General features: G+C 35.8%; 1 protein-coding gene across 4 annotated transcripts in view; it reads right to left on the bottom strand.

Moving 5' to 3' along the window:
- Positions 1–24,097, bottom strand: part of NME7 (NME/NM23 family member 7) — a 214,573-nt gene that overhangs the window by 173,727 nt on the left and 16,749 nt on the right. For 3 of the 4 annotated variants that reach the window (XM_073011811.1, XM_007989596.3, XM_007989592.3), the window contains exons 2-3: positions 5,225–5,332; positions 3,961–4,127 (exon numbers count right to left, since the gene is read on the bottom strand). In XM_073011811.1, the coding sequence (XP_072867912.1) occupies positions 3,961–4,127; positions 5,225–5,332 (275 nt within the window). The remainder of the gene's footprint in view (positions 1–3,960; positions 4,128–5,224; positions 5,333–24,097) is intronic. The other variant, XM_073011812.1, reaches the window with a different exon arrangement.

Raw genomic sequence — 24,097 nt, 5'->3', positions numbered from 1 at the left:
GGATAAAATACATATGGAACTCAAGGACAGCTACCAATTTTCTATGTATGTGATTAGGTGAATGTTGTGTTAGTGCATACATAAGTAGGTTTTTCAATGAAAGAGAATTAATTTAATTTTGAATTTGTTAATTAATTCAATTTTGGATTTTTAAGTTCCTGTGAAAAATCTACATGGAAAAGTTCAGGAAAAAGATTAAACATATGGTTTTACAGCTGGGGTGATGGCATAAATTTGGAAAGCAACACATTGTTGAAGTCATGGAGTACATAGAATCCCCTGGGAGGGTATATAGAATGAGAAAAAAGGGGCCATGAACAGAACCCTGGGGGAATACCAGGAGTCTTTTTTGCCTCTGAGAAGGAATGGCTCTGAGAAAAAAATAGCCAGAGAGACAGAGATGGAAGCAGTGGTAGGGGTGGGGGTGGTAAAGTGCCATAACAACCAGGGGAAGACAGAATAATACTTTTTAAAGTATTATAAACTTAATTTATTTATTCCAGTTGGGATGGAAGAACAGAAGAGGTACATTTTTAGCATTTATTAAAATTAAATTATTTAATTAAAATTTTTAATTTAATTTAATTTTAATTAAAGTTAAAATGTCTTTTAATTCATTTATACATTAATTATGATATCCCAATACTGTAATCCTGTTAAACTATATAATACCTGAACCCGGAAGTTGTTTCAAACTTGATATAGCCAAGATTTTATGACATTTCCTTCCAATGAAATTTCTTCAAACATGTATCTGATGATACTGACAAATCTTCACATAGAAAAAATGTATAGTTCATATGAGTCAAATTCTAATATTAGAGAATGTATGTTTATCCATAAGAATTGTTAAACTACATAAGTTTAGAAAATATATAAAGTATTATTTTAGTAGCTTTTGAAAAATTATCAATTAAGCAAATGCTTGGAATTTTGGGGCTGTATTTGAAAACTCAAAAGCTGATTTAGGTCAAAAGGTTATTTAGGTCAATCTCCCTACCTCCAGGGAGAAGTATTCTTAAGCCCCTTCCAAGCACAGGTCTCACCTAGTTTATGGCTTTTTATCCACATACCATTTCAGTCCATCTCCAAGAGGACAGGAAAATGCATACTGTGACTGAGTTCTTGCTGTGATGGAGCCTCAAATAACTTGGGCTTAAACCTTGGGATCAAGTTGACTTCATAATTTTTCTTCTGAAAAACAGCAGGGTCTTCCTTTCACTGAAAGTTAATAGATGGGCTCAAGAACTTCATGTATTTAACATCTACTATAATGTTGTTCACCCAACCTAGTGATGCTTTCTCCCTTTAATTTGATTAGGTGACTTGTTTTCTGGCTGACACTCAAAAGGAATGAGGATTCCTGAATGTAACTATGTGGCTCAGTACTTAAAATTAATGGAGTTTTAAATAGGATACTAGCATTATTTTTCATTGATTTTTATAAACTTCTTACTAAAGATAAAAGCTATCAAAGTAAACATTTAATACCTCACTTATCACATGGGGAATAGCTGTCTATTCATATAAAATTCCTCTGTCATTCATACACATGCATACATATACACACTGACTCATCATATGAGAACTATTTAATTATTTCTAGTTTGAGGTAATAAATTTTTAGAAAGACACAAATTGTATTGTCTCTCTACATCTAAACAACAGAATCATAAAGTATCAATTGATTACTAGCTAAAATTAATATCAAAGACTGACTCATTGACAACTTGTAACCTTTATCCATTTGATTAGAGGATCTTTATAAAGAGAGGATAGAAATGAGAATCAAATGTCAGATTTCTACAGTCAAAGGGAATCGGAAAGCTGAAGCTAGTTCATGAGTTAAGCTGAATTATATTAAATTATCTGGATAACTGCTCCCCAGTTAGCTGATAGGCTCTATGGGGATCAATTTCACTCATCCTCCTCACTACAGGCTTTACTATAGAAAGAAAAGAGTTGAAAATGTAATTAGTTCATAAATTTTTTTCAACACTATACAAAACTGAGAACTAGACTAAATCAGTTGTTACACAGAAGGTGTTTCTGTGGAACGCTGATACACATACCCATATATTTCCATATGCTTACTTTTGGCCATTTAAATAAAACAATACATTTTTGAAACTCTTCGGTTTGGAGGAAGTTTATTTAAATTACCCAAATGGTTGCTGGATTTACTAACCCATATGCAATTAAGAAAGAATAAGAAAAGAAAATGGTGAATCAATTTGAGCCAGTAAAATATATACTACATATATTTTCAGTAACTATATAAAGCCCAAATGCTTCAAATTTGTTTTTACATTAAAATAGAATTTTTCTGTTCATCCTGTTTTAAAATCAGTCCCATTCAACAGTATTTGCCAGCATATTAATTAGAGGTTTAGTAGAAAGAGAATGAATTTTAGAGAAAAACAAAGCATGGTTTTCTGGTTTCCCTTTACTTTCTAGCTGTGTTACTGTGGACTAGTTACTTACCCATTCTATAAAATAGATTTAACAACATTCACTTCAGTCAAATCATAGTTAAAATATAAAAATTATCATTTTTATGGCTGGTATTTTATTTTTCTTAGGTCAGACTGTTAACTCTGACTCTCTAACTCACTTATTTTGCTAGTTTAAATAAAAATTTAAAGTAGTCTTCCAGCCTGGGCAAGATGGCCAAACCCCATCTCCTGCAAAATACCAAAAAATTAGCCAGGCATAGTGGTGCATGGTTGTAGTTCCAGCTACCTGGGAGGCTGAGATGGGAGGATCACTTGAGCATGGGAAGTCAAGGGTGCAGTGGGCTATGATCATGCCACTTCACTTCAGCCTGGGTGATGACAGAGTCAGACCCTGCCTAAAAAAATAATTAAATAAAATAAAGCAGTCTTGAACTGAGGTGTATGTAAAGTGCATATTAGAGTGTCTGGCATATAGTATGTGCTCCATAAATGAATGCTACACATATTTATTAGTTTTAAATCAAGGAATTATGGTTGGCATTTCCTTAATTCCATAGACTTTTACATAAGATCCCACAACATTAAAAGATTCCTGTTTATTTATCTAATACCTGAAATTTTTATCCTATTTCAAAGAAAGTGTTTGGTCTTCCTTTGTTACGAGGCATTCACCACCCCTCTGATCCATCACCCTTTGTGTACTAACACCCACACTGAGAATCCAATCACCTCAAGAACCATAAAGTGCTTATACAGAAAGACTATGGAAGTCACAGAAAGAGATATCTCATTACTATGAGAGTGACTCAGATGTTAGGCAATCAACTAGTCATTTGAGTAGCAGATCTCAAAAAATAGTGTGACTGATTTGTTTTTCCTATTGAATTAAATCATTTTTGGAACCTTTTATACATATAGCCTTAACTTCTACAAATAATCCCTATTTTAATTATAGCACCAATCACTCTACAGTAAAAAAAAAAAAGTCCCCAAACCATACAAAATATAAGCTACAGAAATTAGAGCCAAGAGAGATGACAAAGGACTTAAATTTTCATTTCAAATATAATTAATTCTAATCTCAGAAAGTTGAAATTCATAAATGTAGAGATTGAAAGTTAAAAAGTCATCTTGATAATACTGAAAATCAATATTCAGAAGGAAAACTTCAGAAGTCCTTGTTTTCTATAAGTCTAATTTTCAGCTGTATCTACAAGTTGTTCTTTCTCGCTTCCGTTTTTTTCTTAGCCCCTTTTACAGATGACTGTATCTCTGAGATGTGCTAAGTGCCATAGGAGACATAATATGAATTAAGTCAGATGAGACATGTACAACTACGATATTATCAATTTTTTTTAATTGAAAAAAAGAAAATGACAGAATGAAGACACCATTTTCCAGGTCCTATCCATCCTCATATGGTTAAATACTCCCAGTCTTGATTCAGATTGACTTTGAACCCAAAGTTAGAGAATGTAAAAAGATTATATAATTGTTTTCTTACTTTTCTTTCCTACTGCCCAGCTGGCGAGCTGTATATTGATCCCCATAGTCAATTAATACCAATTGTCGAGAAAAGACATTCACTTTGTTGCCTATAAATAAATCTTCCAAGTGCAGGCTATCATATTTGGTCCGCTTTAAAAAGGTGCGATGATTCTTTACATCATGCTAGAACCAGACACAAGAATATAACAAACAAAATTTACGAATAAGGAAAGTTAATCTTATCATAAGGTAGAAATAATTCTTAATTCTGTCTTATCAAAGGTAAGTTATATTCTGTTTCTTTTTTGTTACAAATATAAATAATAATTTTTAATTACTTCCATATTTCTGAATCCAATCTGGTAATAACATAAAAGCTTTTTATTACAAATTTAATACTCTTAAAACCCTGAATAGAAAGACTTGTTTATTACCAAATCATTTCAGTAGTCCTTACAAAATGCTAAAGAAAGAGTCATACACCCAAATTTCTGCTTTTTTGTATACACAAAATCCCAATACCAAAAAGATCCACTTGTTAAAATTGTGTTGCCAATGAAGAAACACAAAGAAATAAACAGAAGCCTCTTAGCTTGATCCCCTCAATTTGACTTTTTGTAGCAATAACAGCTTTCAATAATGAGGACATATTTATGACCATAATAATCCTTATCTATAATCACTTATTGGTTATTTCTTATCCAAAACATGAATAATCCCATTTCAGTCTTTTTTTTTTTCTTTTTTTGTTTTTTTTTTTTTTGAGACAGAGGCTCATTCTGTCCCCCAGGCTGGAGTGCAGTGGCGTGATCTCAGCTCACTGCAACCTCCACCTCCTGAGTTCAAGCCATTCTCCTGCCTCAGCCTCCCGAGTAGGTGGGATCACAGGCATGTACCACCATGCCCGGCTAATTTTTTGTATTTTTAGTAAAGACAGGTTTTCACCATGTTGGTCAGGCTAGTCTCAAACTCCTGACCTCAAGTAATCCGCTCACCTCGACCTCCCAAAGTGCTGGGATTACAGGCATGAGTCACCGTGTCCGACCCCCACTTCAGTCTTCTAACAACAAAAAAAAAATTTCCTATCTTTGACATTAAAAGTAAAGGCACAACTTCTTATATTGAAATTATAATGAATATTTTCAAAAAGAATTTCCATATATATATATACACACACACATATACATATAAATGTGTTTTTAAAAAGCAATTATATAAAAGGCAATGGTTCCCATGTTCACCCCCTTTGCCGACATTCAAGCAAAGAAAGACTTATTTACCATTTCAACAGATCCATCCCCTGGGTAAAATAAAAGCTCATAACGTCGAAGAAGTGAAGCATTTGGATCATACCACTCTGCAATGAAAACGAATCTTTCACTATGACTCTGCAAAGAAAGACAGAAGAATTTTAACACTAACATATAAAGAACAAGCACTCTCCTGTAAGTCACACAAAATGAAAGCAAGAATTACCAATTTGCAAAAAACAAACTTACTCCTACCTATTGTATTGAATTTTTCTGCTTTTCAACAAAATATCAGTTATCAACACACCCTCAGAAATATTTCCTTTTAATTTCTCATATCTCAGAGATGACTTATGGATTGCTTATTACTTTATAGCCATCTAATTATCCTGAGTAAATTAACATTTTCTGAGAACATGAGCTCCTGATTTTACTGTGGTAGCAATTCAGTCCTTCTGAAAGCAAGTTTACATAGAGACTATCAATAAATTAATATAAGCATAAATTTCTGAGGATAGCTCTCAATTATATGAAGTTTTGGCTTCCCTAAATTTGAGAATCTAGTAGTATCAGAATATTACCATTAAAATTATAGTAAACATCTTTTGTCCTTAGTAATTACATATGATAGTATCTTTTTATAGAAATAGAGAATGTGTTAGTCTAGGACCTCTGAAAATAAATGTGAAGATAAGATTGAACATGCAAGAATTTCATTAAGGAAAATTCCTGTAATATAAAATGAGGAGGGAGCCAAGGAAGACTAGAAAAGCTGACAAAAACAATGCAAGTTTGACACAGAGTGGTGGAGAGATGCAAGCAAGGTTAAGTAGAATCACCCCAGACTGCTACACCCTCTAAGGAAGGTTCAGTAAGCCCATCAGGAAGTGCTAGAGCCAGGTGACTCCCAAGGACACGGAGGGGCCAGCTTTAGTATCCCTGTTCCTCTCAATCACTGGCTGGGAGCAGCCTTTGGGAAACAAGTGCTCAGCACAAAAGCAGCAGTGGATTTCAGAGAACAGCAGCTGGGACCCTTGGTCATTTAGGTTGCCTGTAGTTGGAGGTCTGTGAAGTACATTCTTAGGGCTACCACAGAGAGCAAAAAATGAAAAAAAAATAAGTCAAAGATGGGTTCTTTTCCCTTGACTATCGAGCAGGATTTCCCATTATATATGTTAGTAAAAATACCCTCGCCCCAAAGGTCCTTCATTATAATAAGCAAATAAAAGCATAGGGAAGAAGCGAATCTAGGAGTTTTACTGCTAATTCTGGATTTGCCATCTGATGCTCTGGTTAGGGTAAATTTGGGTATTCTTTTTATGTTAATAATTGACTTATAAATTATAATGGTAGAAGTTGTATGTCTTATTATGTTTATAATATATCCATAAACTATAATGTAGATGAGTAGTTTTTAAGACACTTTTATTTTTCCCACAATTATCCAAAGACATATTTAAACGATGCTGATTACTCAAGAGAAAATAAATGTAAAATAAGAGACATACTATGACATTTGCAAAAGCCTTTCATCATACATATTTTTCATATTGACTATATAACAATACAGCTTTTTTGAGTTTAGGTTTCACTGTGCATTCTAGTATTGCACTCACTTACAAATAAAAATTTAAATATTAGTAAATTATTGAAATTTTTACTATCCATAATAAAATATTTACTTAAATACATAATTGAAATGTTGCCTTCACTGAAATAAATATAAAATAGAAGAAATAACACATCTAACTAAAGCAAATGAAAAATCAATGAAACCTGGTACTTCCATTTATCCACGTAGCCTATCCACCAAACCTGCCAGCCACACTCTTTAAATCTGAATTGGGCAGCAGAATTTTGCACTATACTCTATCCAGAAAACAGTTTTAATACAAAGAAAATAAACGGAAGAACTATTGCTTCTGGCTATGACAAAGTAGCTCACAGCAAACCAATGCTACTTCCAAGAACAACTAGAAAAGTAGGATATCAAAGATTTGGAGAGCTTTTAAGGCAGCCAGGATATGAGGATCCAAGATCCAGAAAGACAGGAAGCCCACTGAAATGAAACCAACATTCACTGTGTTGTTTTTACTCGTAAGACATGTGCTGAGTCTCAAGTCAAGTAGGCAAGTGACTGAGAAGCCTAAGAAGCTGGTAGAGGGAGCCCACCAAGGGGCAGAGAAACAGGTACAAAAGTGAGCTCAAACCTGTGCTTGTTCAGTAGAGTTTTTGGAAACGAACTCCCAAGTCAGTGCTGTTTCCTTTGTGAGAAAAGGTTTATTACTCCAAGTACAAATCATATTCAAACTTGATTTAAACTTAACTTTCTGGTTTACCTTTACAGTAAAAACTGTGTTTACTTCCTAGAGTCAAAAGATATATCTAGAGATATAACAGTGGTACATCAGGACTTGGGATAAAACATCACAGGTTGGTCTTTCAACTACCTGCCTGACACACATGCACACTTACACACACCATCCAGACCAAAGCCACCTTTAAAATTTAAAGAAAATTTACTTTTCAGCTTTGTTGAGCCAAATCTAGAAAAAAAGAGGAACTCGGTTTCCTTTTGCTTTTTTTCCTCAAATGATATTAAAGCTATCTATCATTTTGTTTTTAACTCTTCACTTTATGGATAAAGAAACTGAGCTCCAGAGAATGTAAATGACTAGAATAAGGTCACAGAGCTGTTTAACAACTGAGCCAAAACTGGAAACTACACTTTCTATGACTCAGATATTTCCATATCACTAACCTTCCAGGGCCAACTCAAGAGGCAGAAACACTTTAGTAGCACATAGACCTTCAGCTGTTTGCCACAGATGCTCTGATGAGAATGTCACAACCTAATGATTACATAGACAATCATTAGTTCCTTCTTCCTTGAAGATTCCAGCTTCTATCAAAAGTAATTTATAGGGAGCATTTAAAGATTACACTGCATCAAAAACAGACTTTCTTAAAGAAGCCAAATCATTTTTCCTCTTTTGAACATTTTAAATATAAGTTATACATAATAAAAGAGTTGATCCCTCACACATAATCACACTTTGTTCCAGAAATCTTAAAGTCTTAAAGGAAGATGTGTATTATTATACCCAGAAGTCTTGAAGTGACTTGAACTGGACAATGTGGTATTATTGTACCCAAAAGCCTTAGTATCTTAAAGTCTTAAGGTCTCTGTCTATACAGAGAGAACTCAACGGTAAGTAATGTAAACAATTTTTACATTGTAACATGCATATGTGTGTATATATGTATGTTATTGAGTATAATGTAAAATTCATATGTTTTATACCATAAAATAGGTGATTTTATGGAAATTTTCACCAATATTGGAATTGCAAGTGAAATTGTATTTGAAGACTAAGCAAGTCCTTAGTGAAATAAATCACACCACCACCTCTCTCTGCTACTGTTTAAAGGAAGGTCCAGCTTTACAATGGATCATATGAAATTAACAATCTTTTCCATATAGATATACTTTAAAAAATCCAATCTCTCAGTTGAAGAGTGAGTTTAAGCTTATGTTACCAAGCAAAACTGTACCTTGGCCTCACATATTTCAATAATACTGATCAGAAAGCCATTCCATTCCTGATGATACTTTGACCATCAATCAACAAATACCAACTGGGCCTGGTACTGCTAGTATGCTGAGTGCAATGAGCACGCCAATCTGGTAAGTCTGCTGCTGCTGGTGCTACTGCTGCTACCATTTGCTGGCAGCCTACAGCAAGTGACATGGCCCTGAAATGTGTGGCTTAAAGGGAAGATCCAGGAAACTATAAAGGGTTTTTTGGGGGGAAATTATGGAGGAATATTTGAGAGAGTCCAAAAGACATGGGCAAGACTTAATCTCTGTAAGCCTCATTTTCCCCATCTGAAAAATGGAAACAGTACTTTCCTCATAAGGTAGTTATGGGGATTAAATGACTTAGTTTACATGAAGCACTTAAGATTTCTGTTGCCTATGTCTCCCAAAGCAATGATGGTGGTTTATAGGTCCACCTGTGACTTTAGAGCTGCATTGCACACACTCATCTCCCTCACTGATCTTTTTCTGACATACAAGAAGAGCATCTTTGGATTTGTGATGGTGCAGCCTCAGCTGCAACTAATCCTAGGTAAATAGTTTTTTAAAGGTCTTTGTAGAAAAAATCAGTATGAAGGAAAAAGGGATTTATGATGGACAGAAAAATGACCAAAATAATATTTATAAATGAAAATAAAAACTACTGAACATATAATACTAAGTAAAATTTTGTAAAGGATATATAATATTAATAAATCAGAGCCAAAGTACAATTCTTACCTTTTGGGGAGTTCAAACAGTTACAGATCTGTTTTTGTCAATGAAAATTTTAGTAACAATTTTCTTTTTAAATTTTATAACACTATCTGTTACACATTCATCATTAGTTTTATAGTGGACTTAGGGTGCCCCTTAAAGCAGATACAGCTTAGATCACAATACTCAAGTCTTTTCAAATACATGGAAAGCCTTCCTAAGAAGGATGGGTACAAACATGCCAAAATTGCAAAGACTACAGTAAATACCTAAATTTTCAATGCCCAGACACAGATGAACATCCACAAGTATCAAGATCATCCAGGAAAATATGAACTTACCAAATAAACCAAATAAGGCACAAGGGACCAATCCTGAAGAAACAGACATGTTTGACCTTTCAGAGTATTCAAAATAGCTCTGCTATATGTTTCAAAATCAACCCTGGCTAGGGGCCTGAAGCAAACCAGTTTAGTGCTAACAACAACAACAAAAAACTAATCTACTTTATTTTCACTCTACCTTCTCTCCCACATATTCCTTAGTTCTCACTATACCGCTCCAAGCTTCAACTTCTTTGTTCCTATTTTATGAAAAAGTTCAAAATACTTTTTCTTCTAGGTAAGCAATATTTGTGTTTTCTTAATGTCATGCTGTGGTTTGAATTTTAAAATTTCATGAAAATTTGTATTTCCTGAAAAAAAAAACAAAAAAAAAAACCTCTGCTAAGGAAACCCAAGAAATTCAAGATAACACAGAGCAGAGAAGAAATTCAGAATTCCATCAGATAAACTTAACAATGAGATTGAAATAATTAAAAAGAATTGAGCAGAAATTCTGGAGCTGAAAAATGCAAAAAGCATACTGAAGAAGGCATCAGAGTCTTTTAATAACAGAATTGATCAAGCAGAACAAAGAATTAGTGAACTTGAAGACAGGCTATTTGAAAATATACAGAGGAGACAAAAAAAGAATAAAAAACAATGAAGCACACTTACAGGATCTAGGAAATAGTCTGAAAAGGGCAAATCTAAGAGTTATTAGCCTTATAGAAGAAGTAGAGAAAGAGATAGGGGTAGAAAGTTTGTTCTACTTTCTACTGGTAGAAAGTAGGGCTGGTAACAGAGACCTTCCCACACCTACAGAAAGATACCAATATCCAAATACAAGACGGTTATAGAAAACATCAAACAGATTTAATCCAAAGAAGACCACCTCAAGGCATTTAATAATCTACCTGCAAAGGTCAGGGATAAAGAAAGAATTCTAAAAGCAGCAAGAGTAAAGAAGCAAATAAACAATGGAGCTCCAATACATCTAGGAACAGACTTTTCAATAGGAACCTTACAGGCTGGGAGAGAGTGGCGTTACATATTTAAAGTGGTGAAGGAAAAAAAGACTTTTATCCTATAGTAGTATATTTAGTGAAAACATCCTTCAAACATGAAGGAGAAATAAAGACTTTCCCAGACAAACAGAAGTTGAGAAACTTCATCAACACCAGACCTGCTCCATGAGAAATGTTAAAGGGAGTAGTTCAATCGGAAAGAAAAAGACACTAATGAGCAACAAATAATCACCTGAAGATACAAAACTCACTGGTAATAGTAAGTACACAGAAAAACACAGGACATTATAACACTGTAACTGTGGCATATAGAGAAAGGCAAATCAAAACCAGGATGCAGTACCATCTCAAACCAGTCAGAATGGCTATTATTAAGAAGTCAAAATGGCTGGGTGCAGTGGCTCACGCCTGTAATCCCAGCACTTTGGGAGGTCGAGGCAGAAGAATCATGAGGTCAAGAGTTCGAGACTAGCCTGGTCAACATAGTGAAACCCTGTCTCTACTAAAAATACAAAAATTAGCCGGGCGTGGTGGCGGGTGCCTGTAGTCTCAGCTACTTTAGAGTCTGAGGCAGGAGAATTGCTTGAACCAGGGAGGAGGAGATTGCAGTGAGCTGAGATCGTGCCACTGCACTCCAGTCTGGTGACAGAGCAAGACTCTGTCTCTAAATAAATAAATAAAATCCATTACAAATGATACTGGAGAAATTCAAAAAATCTTTATGGCTACTACAAGCAAATATATGCCAATAAACTGAAAACTCTAGAAAAAAAACAGAAAAATAACTAGACACATATAATCTACCAAGATTGAACCAGGTAGAAATTCAAAACCTAAAGAGGCCAATAAGAAGTAATGATATCAAAGCCATAATAAAGTCTCCCAGTAAAGAAAAGTCCAAAAAATAGAGGAGGAAGGACTACTTCCAAACTCATTCTATGAGGACAGTATTACCCTGATACCAAAACCAGACAATGACACATATAAATAAACAAATATATAAATAAACAAATAAAAATACAGGTCAATATCTCTGATAAATATTGATGCAAAACTCGTCAACAAAATACTAGCAAACTGAATTCAGCAATACATTAGAAAGATCATTCATTATGACCAAGTGGGATTTATCCCTGGGATGCAAGGATGGTTCAACATAAGCAAATCAATGTGATATGACATATCAAAAGAATGAAAGATAAAAACCATACGATCATTTCCATTGATGTTGTAAAAGCATTTGATAAAACTCAACATACCTTCATGATGAAAACTCTCAAAAAACGGAATACCGAAGGAACATACCTCAACATAATAAAAGCATATTTGACACATATAACAGACCCACAACTAGTATCATACTGAATGGGGAAAAACTAAAAGCCTTTCCTCTGAGATCTGAAACATGACGAGGGTGCCCATTATCACTACTGTTATTCAACATAATAATGGAAGTCCTAGCTAGAACAATCAGACAAGAGAAAGATATAAAGGGCATCCAAATTGGAGAGGAAGAAGTCAAATTATCCTTGTTTACAGATGATATAATTTTATATTTTGAAAAACCTAAAGACTCCACTAAAAGACTCTTAGAACTGATAAATTCAGTAAAGTTGCAAGATACAAAATCATACAAATGTCAGTGGTACTTCTATATGCCAACAATGAACAATCCGAAAAAGAAATTTTAAATAGTTATCCCATTTACAATAGCCACAAATAAAATAAAATACCGAATTAACAAAAGAAATGAAGTGAAGATCTCTACAGTGAAAACTATAGAACACTGATGAAATAATCTGAAAAAGACACCAAAAAAATGGGAAGCTATTCCATGTTCATGGAATTGGAAGAATTAATATTGTTAAAATGTCCACACTACCTAAAGCAATCTACAGATTCAAGGCAATCCCTATCAAAATACCAATGTCGTTCTTCAAAGAATAGAAATAGGAAAAACAATTCTAGAATTTGTTTGGAACCACAAAAAACTCAGAATAGCCAAAACCATCCTAAGCAAAAATAACAAAACTAAAAAAATCACATTAACTGACTTCAAATTATACTACAGAGCTATAGTAATCCAAACATCATGGTGCTGACATAAAAACAGACACATAGACCAATGGAACAGAATAGAGAACCCAGAAAAAATCCACACACCTACAGTGAACCCATTTTCAACAAAAGTGCAAACAAGATACACTAGGGAAAAGACAGCCTCTTTAATAAATGGTGCTGGGAAAACTGGATATCTATATGCAGAAGAAGGAAACTAGACCCCCCTATCTCCAGCCATATACAAAAATAAAATAAAAATGGATTAAAGTGTTAAATCTAAGACCTCAAACTATGAAATTACTACAAGAAAACATGGGAGAAAATCTATGGGCAAAAATTTCTTGAGCAATGCCCCACAAATATAGGCAACCAAAGCAAAAAGGGACAAACGGGATCACATCAAGTTAAAAACCTTCTGCACAGCAAATAAAACAATCAACAAAGTGAAGAGACAACCCACAGAGTGGGAGAAAATATTTGCAAACTACCCATCTGACAAGGGATTAATAACCAGAACACCTAAGGAGCTCAAACAACTCAACAGGAGGAAATCTAATAATCTGACTACAAAATGGGCAAAAGATCTGAATAGATATTTCTTAAAAGAAGACATACAAATGGAAAATAGGCATATGAAAAGGTGTTCAACATCACTAATCATCAGAGAAATGTAATCAAAACTACAATGAGATATCATCTTATCCCAGTTAAAATGGCTCTTATCCAAAAGACAGGCAATAAAAAATGCTGGTGAGGATGTGGAGACCAGGGGACCCTTGTACACTGTTGTTAGGAATGTAAATTAGCAAAATCATTATGGAGAACACAGTTTGGAGTTTCTCACAAAACTAAAAATTGGGCTACCATATGATCCAGCAATCCCACTGCAGGGTATATACCCAAATAAAAGGGAATCAGGATATTGAAGAGATATCTGCATTCCTATGTCTGTTGCAGCATTGTTTACAATAGCTAAGATCTGAAAGCAACCTAAATATCCATCAACAGATGAATGGATAAAGAAAATGTGGCACATATACATAATGAAGTACCATTAAGCCATAAAAAAGAATGAGATCCAGTCATTTGCAACAACAGAGATGGAACTGGAGATCATTATGTTAAGTGAAATAAGCTAGGCACAGAAAGACAAACATCGCATGTTCTCACTTATCTGTGGGTTCTAAAAAAATGGAAAAAAATTGAACTCAAGGACATAGAGAGTAGAAAGATGGTTACCAGAAGCTGGGAATAGTAGTGGGAGGCTGTAGGGAAGGTAGGGGTGAATAACAGGTACAAAAATATAAAATAAATACAAAAATATAAAAATAAAAAGAATGACCAAGACCTACTGATAGCACAGTAGGGTGACTGTAGCCAATAATAACTTAATTGCACATTTTAAAATAAAGAGTGTAACTGCATTGTTTGTAACAAAAGGATATCAAAGGATAAATGTATCAAAAGGATAAATGCTTGATGGGACACAGTACATTCACCATAATGTGCTTATTTCACATTGCATGGCCTGTATCAAAATTATCTCATGAACCCCATAAATATATATACCTACTATGTAACCATAAAAATTTAATTTAAAAAAAAAAAGAAATTTGCCGAGATCACACAGCTTATAAACAGAGGTGAACCCAGGCAGCTTGACTCCAGATCTCCTGCTCTTAGCCACTCTCCTTCACCGTGGCAAGAAGGGATCGAAACTCCCTTCTGAGAGACACTGGACTAAGCAGCCTATATAAGCTGCACTGTTAGCTTGATTTCTAGAAACAGCAACTATATTCTTTCAATTTAACCCCCTATTAAGACAAATCAGGTTTTAAAAACCAATACAATCATAACAATAAAAATCAAGCCATACTTATCAGACTTGTAATTCTAACAATGCACTGAAAAAAATGTACATTGCATTTTGTAATGCTGTATTTTAGGAAAAATTACTTCACAATAGGCAGCAAAATATTTTTGTTCATACAAAAGTGTTCCCTTCTTTAAATCATACTAAATGGATTACATAATGCATGATGAAGAAATGTCTTAAACTAACTAGAAGTCTTATTTTCATGATTTGCATGCTGAAGGGTCAGTAACTAGTCTCTATTTCAAGTCAAGTATCTGCTTCTGTTTGACTTAAAAGACATTCTGGAGTAAATTATGCAGATGATAAAGTTTACAGTTCAACAGGCTTCTAAAGTTTAGTCTGAGTCTCCATGAACCCACATTTCACCTTGAATGACATTATAATAGAAATCAACAGCATCAGTAACCAAAACAGCATGTTACAGGTAGCAAAACAGACACATAGACCAATGGCAGAATAGAGACCTCACAAATAACATCACACATCTACAACCATCTCATCTTTGACAACCCTGACAAAAACAAGCAATGGGGAAAGGATCTCCTATTCAGTAAATGGTGCTGGGAAAACTGACTAGCCATACACAGAAAAATGAAACTGGACCCCTTACTTACACCTTATACAAAAATTAAGTCAAGATGGATTAAAGACTTAAATGTAAAATCCAATACCATAAAAACCCTAGAAGAAAACCTAGGCAATACCATTCAGGACACAGGCATGGGCAAAGATTTCATGACAAAAAGGCCAAATGCAATTGCAACAAAAGCAAAAACTGACAAATAGGATCTAATTAAACTAAAGAGTTTCTGCATAGCAAAAGAAACTATCATCACAGTGAACAGGAAACCTACAGAATGGGAGAACATTTTTGCAATCTACCCATCTGAAAAGGTCTAATATCCAGAATTTACAAGGAACTTAAACATATTTATAAGGAAAAAATAAACAACCCCATCCAAAAGTGGGCAAAGGATATGAACAGACACTTATCAAAAGAAGACATTTATGTGGCCAACAAACATATGAAAAAAAGCTCAACATCACTGATCATCAGAGAAATGCAAATCAAAACCACAATGAGATACCATCTCATACCAGTTAGAATGATGATTAAAAGGTCAGGAAACAAGGGGCTGGCAAGGCTGTGGAGAAACAGGAACGCTTTTACATTGTTGGTGGGAATGTAAATTAGTTCAGCCACTGCGGAAGATGACTGGCGATATGCACTGGTGATTCCTCAAGGATCTAGAAGCAGAAATAGCATTTGACCCGGCAATTCCACTACTGGATACGTACCCAAAGGAATATAAATCATTCTACTATAAAGACACATGCACATGTATGTTTACTGCAGCACTATTTACAATAGCAAAGACATGGAACCAACCCAAATGCCCATCAATGACAGACTGGATAAAGAAAATGTGGTACATATACACCATGGAATACTATGCAGCCATAACAAGGTGTCAGATCATGCCCTTTGCAGGGACATGGATGAAGCTGGAAGCCATCATCTTCAGCAAACCAGCACAGGAACAGAAAACCAAATACTACACGTTCTCACTCATAAGTGGGAGTTGAACAATGAGAACACGTAGACATACAGAGGGGAACAACACATACCAGGGCCTGTTGGGGGGTGGGGGATGAGGGGAGGGAACTAAAAGGATGAGTCAATAGATGCAGCAAATCACCACGGCACACATGTACCTATGTAACAAACACGTTCTGCACATGTATCCTGATTTTTTTAGAAGAAAAAAATATATATATATAGAAGGAAATCAACACCATCTAAGAACTTGCCCTCCCAAGCCAGCTGCTTCCAGTAAGGGTGAGTGAAAAGTGGCTTCTAAACAAGGAACTTTTCACTTTGCCTTGAACATTCTGAGAACATAGCAGACAATTAAAAATGTATTACCTACATAGTAGGCAAACAAGCATAGTAATTCACATTGCTGTACTTAGATGTCACAGTGATAAGTACAATAGAAATAAAAACACAAGGAAAAGGTTTATATTATCCCATTGCCAGAGGCTGGATTTTAAGCATTAACTTGTTTTGTACCTATCCTTTATCACATAGTCTTCCTCCAAGACTTCCTTCAAAGACCAAGAAATTTTCTTACATTGAATAGTGTCAGATATTAACCTGACTTTAGTGTGACCATAACCAGTTTTGAGCCTGTCCAGGTTGTTCACAGAGACCTATTGCTTCTTCATAAATCTATCTCATAAAGACAGACAGAAGGCAAGCTCAAGTAAAAAGAGTCTTCATGTGTTAAGAATCTAATTTGTCAACTCTAACTTAGCATTTCTCATTAATAAAGGAAAACAAATTATAACAGAAGGAAACGTTAGGTGAATTATTAAATTTAGTTAGCTATCCTATTTCACTTAAATTCTTTAAACACTAAGTATAACCATTGCAATCACTTTTTGCTTTTAAAAAATTACAGTTTAAATACAAATGTTTTCTCTTGAAAAAATATTTTCAACAGAATTTCACATATTTCCAAGATTGTGTTTTTTAATGTCACTTCAAGACAATATCTCAGAAATAGAATGCATTAGTTTTTGTCTTTACAGAAAAAAGTCAATGATGCAGTGAACAGAACACAAACGCCTGTATTTCCCCAACTGTGATGTTTAAGATGTACTTTCACCTTAATTCCTGCTAAATTTTGTTAGTGAAAAATGCCAGAAAAGAACCATTTCCACAGTTTGAGTATAAAGCAGGAAGCTGGTCAAACAAGATGGAATCGTTTAAAAAGGTACACATCCAGTTTCAGGGGAGAAACAGCTTTTTAAACTTCACCTCGGGCCCTATGATCTTGAAAATTTTTGCTGACTTCTGCAGATCACTGCCCGGTGGGGGGGGGGGAAAAATGCCATACACCATCTATCAAGGGAAATCTCTCTGAAAAGCAAGGCTGAACTTTCCTTTAGACATCTCAAAGGAAACACGGTTATTATGAAGTCTTCCCAGACCAACCCCAGCCAATGGATATTTCTGTAATTGGAATTTGATTTTCACAGAATTTCAGAGATCAAAGGAACATTAACAATGAGGAAACAGAAGCTCAGATAAGTTAAGTGACTTGGCAAAAATTACGTTGACTTGTTAAGTGGCTTAGTTGAACAAGGACCCTTGTTTCTTCACGGCAGACTGATGTTCCCACAGCAGAACACTGGGTTGTTGTCTAATTTTGTATTACACAACACAATCATCTCTCTGATTAAATTATGAAATTCTCAAAGACAGAAGCTATATCACTTATTTCTATTGAAACTTCAAGCTGGCTCTCCTAGTTCTGGGACCTTAAAATACTCAAATAAAACATTTACCAAAATAAAGATCTAAAGGAGTAAATAAATGTGCACAGCAATACATCTTGACAAAATGGCAAAAATCCACTCTTCCATATTCAAAAAACTCCCCCCAAAACTCTAATATTTGTTTGTAAGTCCATTTACTTACATTTGCAGAACGATTCTCAAAGAGGACATCTTTTCTTACTTTTCTGGATAACTATGGGCTTCTCTGACTATCATCTTAAAAGAATATACTTGGCAAAGTATTAAGTAACTCCGGGACATGAGTTACCCATCAGAGATCACTGGCCAACAACTAACTGAACCTCAATATTCCAAAAAGAGAGATAGCTCTTAATCAATAAATTAATTCTGGGGCTAATTATAGTGGCATGAAAATATTTAGCAATTATAAACTATTCACTTAATGTTCAGTTAGAAAATTGACTTTATTATTGAGCTAGAAATCATCTGATCACACAGAAAATAACAATATAAATGCTAACTTTGAGTTTTTCCAAAAAAGCAACTGTTGTCAAGGTCACAAACACAATGAGCCAAGTCTTGTTATTCCTTTATCTCATAGCTATTGTACCACTCTGCCTGAAAATGGATGTGCTAGACATTTTCCATTTGTCCCTCTAGACCTTCACTCTGCTCTTCTCCATCCTATTCTAAGCCTGGTCAGCTGGGCTCCATGAACTTCATCAAAGGACCCCCTTGCCCTTGGACTTTTACATAGGTTTGGCCAGTAGAAGCCAGTGGCTACAAATCAAAGGAGAACGAGTGGCCAAGATATTTATTCTACTTTCTCCTCCTTGCCAGATCACATTGCTTAAGTTTCTCCTCTGCAATGAAGACCACAGCTCGTGTCAGACAGCCTTTCCATTACAGCTGCTCTCTGGTAGTTCTCTCCGTTTTCCCTGATAGGTCAAGAAGTAGTAAAGGCTCCCTGTTGTCACTAACCCCGACTTCTGCTTCTTGAACCATCCCTTGTTAGTTTCTGTTACTCTGCCCATACCTTTGTAACTAGTCCCTTTAGCGAACTGTTCAGTTATCCCATTTCAGTATTGACATGGTTTGGTTCTGGGTCCCCAGTCAAATCTCATCTTGAATTATAATCCTCATGTGTCAAGAGAGGGACCTGGTGGAAGGTGATTGGATTACAGGGCAGTTTCTCTCATGCTGTTCTTGTGATAGCGAGTTCTCATGAGAGCTGATGGTTTTAAAAGTGGCAGTTTCCCCTGCACATTCTCTCTCTCCTGCCGCCTTGTGAAGAAGGTGTCTGCTTCCCCTTTGCCCACTGCCATGATTGTCAACTTTCCTGAGGCCTCCACAGCCATGCAGAACTGTGAGTCAGTTAAACCTCTTTTCTTCATAAATTACCCAGTTTCAGGTATTCTTTATAGCAGTGTGAAAATGGACTAATTCAGAGAATTGGTACCGGCAGAGTGGGGTACTGATATAAAGGTAACCTGACAATATATGGAAGCATCTTTGGAACTAGATAACAGGCAGGGGTTGGAAAAGTTTGGAAGGCTCAGAAGAAAAGAAGATGTGGGAAAGTTGTGAGCTTCCTAGAGTGTTGAAGGATTTTGACCAAAATGCTGACAGTGATATGGACAATGATGTCCAGGCTGAGATGGTCTCAGATGAAGATGCAGAACTTAGTGGGAACTGGAGTAAAGGTCACTCATGTTATGCTTTAGCAAAGAGACTGGCAACATTTTGCCTCTGCCCTAGAGATCTGTGGAACTTTGAACTCGAGAGATGATTTAGGGTATCTGGCAGAAGAAATTTCTAAACAGAAAAGAATTCAAGAGGTGACCTGGCATTTTCTGAAAGCTTTCAGTCAGATGTGTTCACAAAGAGATGGTTTGAAATTGGAACTTATGTTTAAAAAAGAAGCAGAGAAAAAGGTTTGGAAAACTTGGAGCCTGGCCAAGTGGTAGAAAAGAAAAACCCATTTTCCAGGAGGGAATTCAAGCTGGCTGAATAAATTTGCATGAAAAATGAGAAACAGAATGTTAATAGCCAAGACAATGGGGAAAATGTCTCCAGGGCATGTCAGAGATCTTCGTGGCAGCCCCTCTTATCACAGACCTGGAAGCCTAGGAGAGAAAAATGGTTTAGTGGGCTGGGCCTGGGACCCCACTGCTCTGTGTGGCCCTGGGGCATGACACCTTGAGTCTCAGCCACTCCAGCTCCATCTGAGGCTAAAAGGGGCCAAGATACAGCTTGGGGCATTGCTTTAAAGGGTGCAAGCCCCAAGCCTTGGCAGCTGACACATGGTGTTGGGCTTGCAGGTATGTGCAGAAGACAAGAGCAGAGCTTTGGGAGCCTCCACCTAGATTTCAGAGGATGTATGAAAATACCTAGATGTCCAGGCAAAAGTCTGCTGCTAGGGCAGAGCCCTCATGAAGAGCCTCTACTAGGGCAATGCAGAGAGAAAATGTGGGGTCAGGGCCCCCACACAAAAGAGTGTCAATGTCCTCCAGACCCCAGAATAGGAGATCCACTGACAGCTTGCACCATGTGCCTGAAAAAGCCAGGGGCACTTGATGCCAGCCTTTGAAAGCAGCCATGTCAGCTGTTCCCTACAGATCCACAGAGAAGGAGCTGCCAATGTCCTGGGAGCTCACCTCTTCCATCAGCATGCCCTGGATGTGAGACATGGAATCAAAGGAGATCATTCTGGAGCTTTCAGATTTAACGAGTTCTAAAAAAAATTTTAACAAGTGCCCTGCCAGGTTTTGGACTTGCATAGGGCCTGTGGCCCCTTTGGTTTGGCCAATTTTCTCCTGCCTCAGTTTCCCGAGTAGCTGGGACTACAGGCACATGCCACCATGCCTGGTTAATTTTTTTGTACTTTTATAACAGACAGGGTTTCACCGTGTTGGCCAGGCTGATCTCGAACTCCTAACCTCAAGTGATCCTCCTGCCTTGGCCTCCCAAAGTACTGGGATTACACGCATGAGCCACTGCACCTGGCCCACATTGTCTTGATTACTGTTGCTTTATAGGAAGTTTTGAAACCAGAAAGTTTAAGTTTTCCAGTTTTGTTATCCTTGTTCAAAACATCTTGGCTAATCTGGGCCCTTCACATTTCCATATCAAATTTAGGATCAGCTTGTCAATTTCTGCAAAAATGCCCACTGGGATTTAGAGAGAATTGCCACCTTAACCATATTAAGTCTTCCAATCCATGAAGGTTGAATGTTTCCATTTATTTAGGTCTTTAATTTTACTCAGTAATGTTTTGTAGTTTTCAGTGTACAATTCTTTCAGTTATTCCTGAGTATTCTTTTGTTGTCACTGAAGTGGAGTTAATTTTTTAATCTCTTTTTCAGAGTGTTCATTATAGTATATGGAAATATAATTAATTTTTGTGAAATCAATTGCTCTTGTATTCTGCAACCTTGATGAACACATTAGTTGTAGTAATTTCTTTGTGGAATCCTTAGGATTTTCTATACACAGGGTCACATCCTCTGTGAATAAAGGCAGTTTTATCCTCTCCAGTCTAGATGTCTTTCATTTATTTCTTGACTTACTATACCAACTAGAACTTCCATTCCAGTGTTGTATAAAATTGTGAGAGCAGACATCCTAGCCTTGTTCCCAATCTCAGGAAGAAAGCATTCACACTTACCATTTAAATATGTTGCTTTTTCATAAACCCCCTTAGGTTAAGGTTCACTTCTAATTTGTTGATAATTTTTTATTATGAATGGTACTGAATTTTGTAAAGTGTTTTTCTGTGTCTATGATTATATGTGTTTTATCCTTTCTTTCATTATTTTTTTTCTGTGTTATATTCATTGATTTTCAGATGTTAAATCTTTTTGGCATAAATCCCACTGGATCATGGTATATAAACCATTCTACGTGTTGCTAATATTGCTGATACTTTATTGAAGATTTTTTTGCCTCTATTCATGATGTTGGTCTGTAGTTTTCTTTTCTTGCAATGTCTTCATCTGGCTTTGGTATAGGACAATACTGGCTTCACTGAGTGAATTGTACTTCCTCCTCTGTTTTCCAGTAAAGTTTGTGAGATTGCTATTATTTATTGTTTAAATGTTGAATAGAATTCATGAGAGTAGTTATCTGGGTATGAGCTTTGTAGAATGATTTTTAGTTACGAATTCAATTGCTTTATTTAGTATAGCTCTATTCAGATTCTCTATTTCTTCTTGAGTTTTAGCAGTTATGTCTTTCAATGATTTTGCCCATTTCCTCTAAGTTATCTAATTTAATGGGATAAAGTTGTTCCTAGTATTTCCTTATAATCCTTTTAATTTCTGCAGGGATAGGAGCGATGTCTCCTCTTTCATTCCCAATTTTGATAATTTGTATCTTCAGTCTTTTTTCTTGGTCAATCTAACCAAAGTTTTGCCTATGCTAATTGTTTCCAATAACTGATTTTTAGTTTCATTGATTTCCTCCATTTTCTATTTTACTGTTTTCTACTCCAATACTTATTTCCTTTCTTTTCTATTTCCTTTAGGTTTAATTTGTTCCTATTTTTCTTTTTCTGTTCCCTTTTTATTTTCTAGTAGAGATGGGGGGGCAGTCTCACTATATTGTCTAGGCTAGTCTCAAACTTCTGGCCTCAAGTAATTCTCCCCCTTTGCCTCCCTAAGTGCCGGGATTACATGAGTGAACCATCACACTTTACCTTTTTTGTTGTTGTTTTTTTGTTTTTTGTTTTAAGGTAGAACCTTAAGTTGCTGATTTGAAACCTCTCTTCTATTCCAGTTCAGTCCTTTCTCCTTGGTTTCTTGATGTTCGAGTGTCAGAATACTCTACAACTTGGTCTTTGGACCCTTGATCTTTAGCTACACTCACTCTGTTATCATCTTGTCTAGTCTTACGGCTTTAAATATAATCTATATATTGACAGTGCTCAGGCCAGACCATTCCCTCTAAATTTTAGGTGCATATGTCTATCCAACTGCCTTTTATCTTAGATATTAGACAGCTCTAGTTTAACAGGCCCCAAGTTGAAATCCTGCTCCCAGCCCCCTAACACAAATTTGCTTCTTCACCAATCTTCCGCATCTTAGTTAACAGCAACGCTATCCTTACCATTGCTCAGAACAAAATCCTAGGGTCATCTTTTAACTCTATCCTTGACTCATTTTCTCTCAGACCATAGATCCAATTCATCAGGAAATCCTATTAGATCTACCTGCAAAACATATACACATTCTAGCCACTTTACTACCTCCACTGCGAACCCCCTACTCCAAGCCACCATACTCCCTCACGTAGATTATATCCTCATAACTAATCTCTCTACTTCCATCTTTGCCCCCCTACATCTACTCTTAAAAAAATATAGCCAGAGAGGATTCTGTAAAAATATAAATTGTATCACCTCATTCCTCTGCTTAAAATTTGGCAACTCAGCCTATGAGAATAACGTCAACCCACTTTCAATAGCACACAAAGCCATCCAGGATCTAGCCTCCAGTGATCCATCTGACTTCATCTCCCACAACTCTCTCTCTTGCTTACTTTACCTTAGCCACACTGTTTCTTGAACACATAGCATGCTCCCACCTAAAAAAGTCTGTCCACTGTTTTATTTCCTGGAATACTTTTTCCCCAATATTTACATGGCTTATCCTTTCTCACCCTCAAGACTTTGCTCAGGTATCATCATCTTCTCCACAAGACTAACTCTGGCCACCTCCCTTTAAATGATATTCAACACCACTATCAGTACCCCCAACATTCATTACCCTGTTCATTTTTTCCCCTAGCACTTATTTACCTTCAAGTATAATGTATACTATACTTCATATGTTTATTGCTTATTGCATATCTGCTCTAATAGAATGCAAGCCCTTTTAGGGCAGAGATTTTTGTCAGTTTTATTTATGGATGCATCCCAAGGGACTAGGTATATGCATTGCATTTATCAGTTATCTATTAAGTATTTGTTGAATGAATAAATTTAAAAAGCAGAACTCTTCTAGCTATCATCAATTG

Source organism: Chlorocebus sabaeus, chromosome 25 (genome assembly GCF_047675955.1).
Source record: "Chlorocebus sabaeus isolate Y175 chromosome 25, mChlSab1.0.hap1, whole genome shotgun sequence".
Classification (NCBI taxonomy): Eukaryota; Metazoa; Chordata; class Mammalia; order Primates; family Cercopithecidae; genus Chlorocebus; species Chlorocebus sabaeus.
Note: the sequence above shows the minus strand (reverse complement) of the source record. Positions and strands in the feature narration are given on the sequence as shown.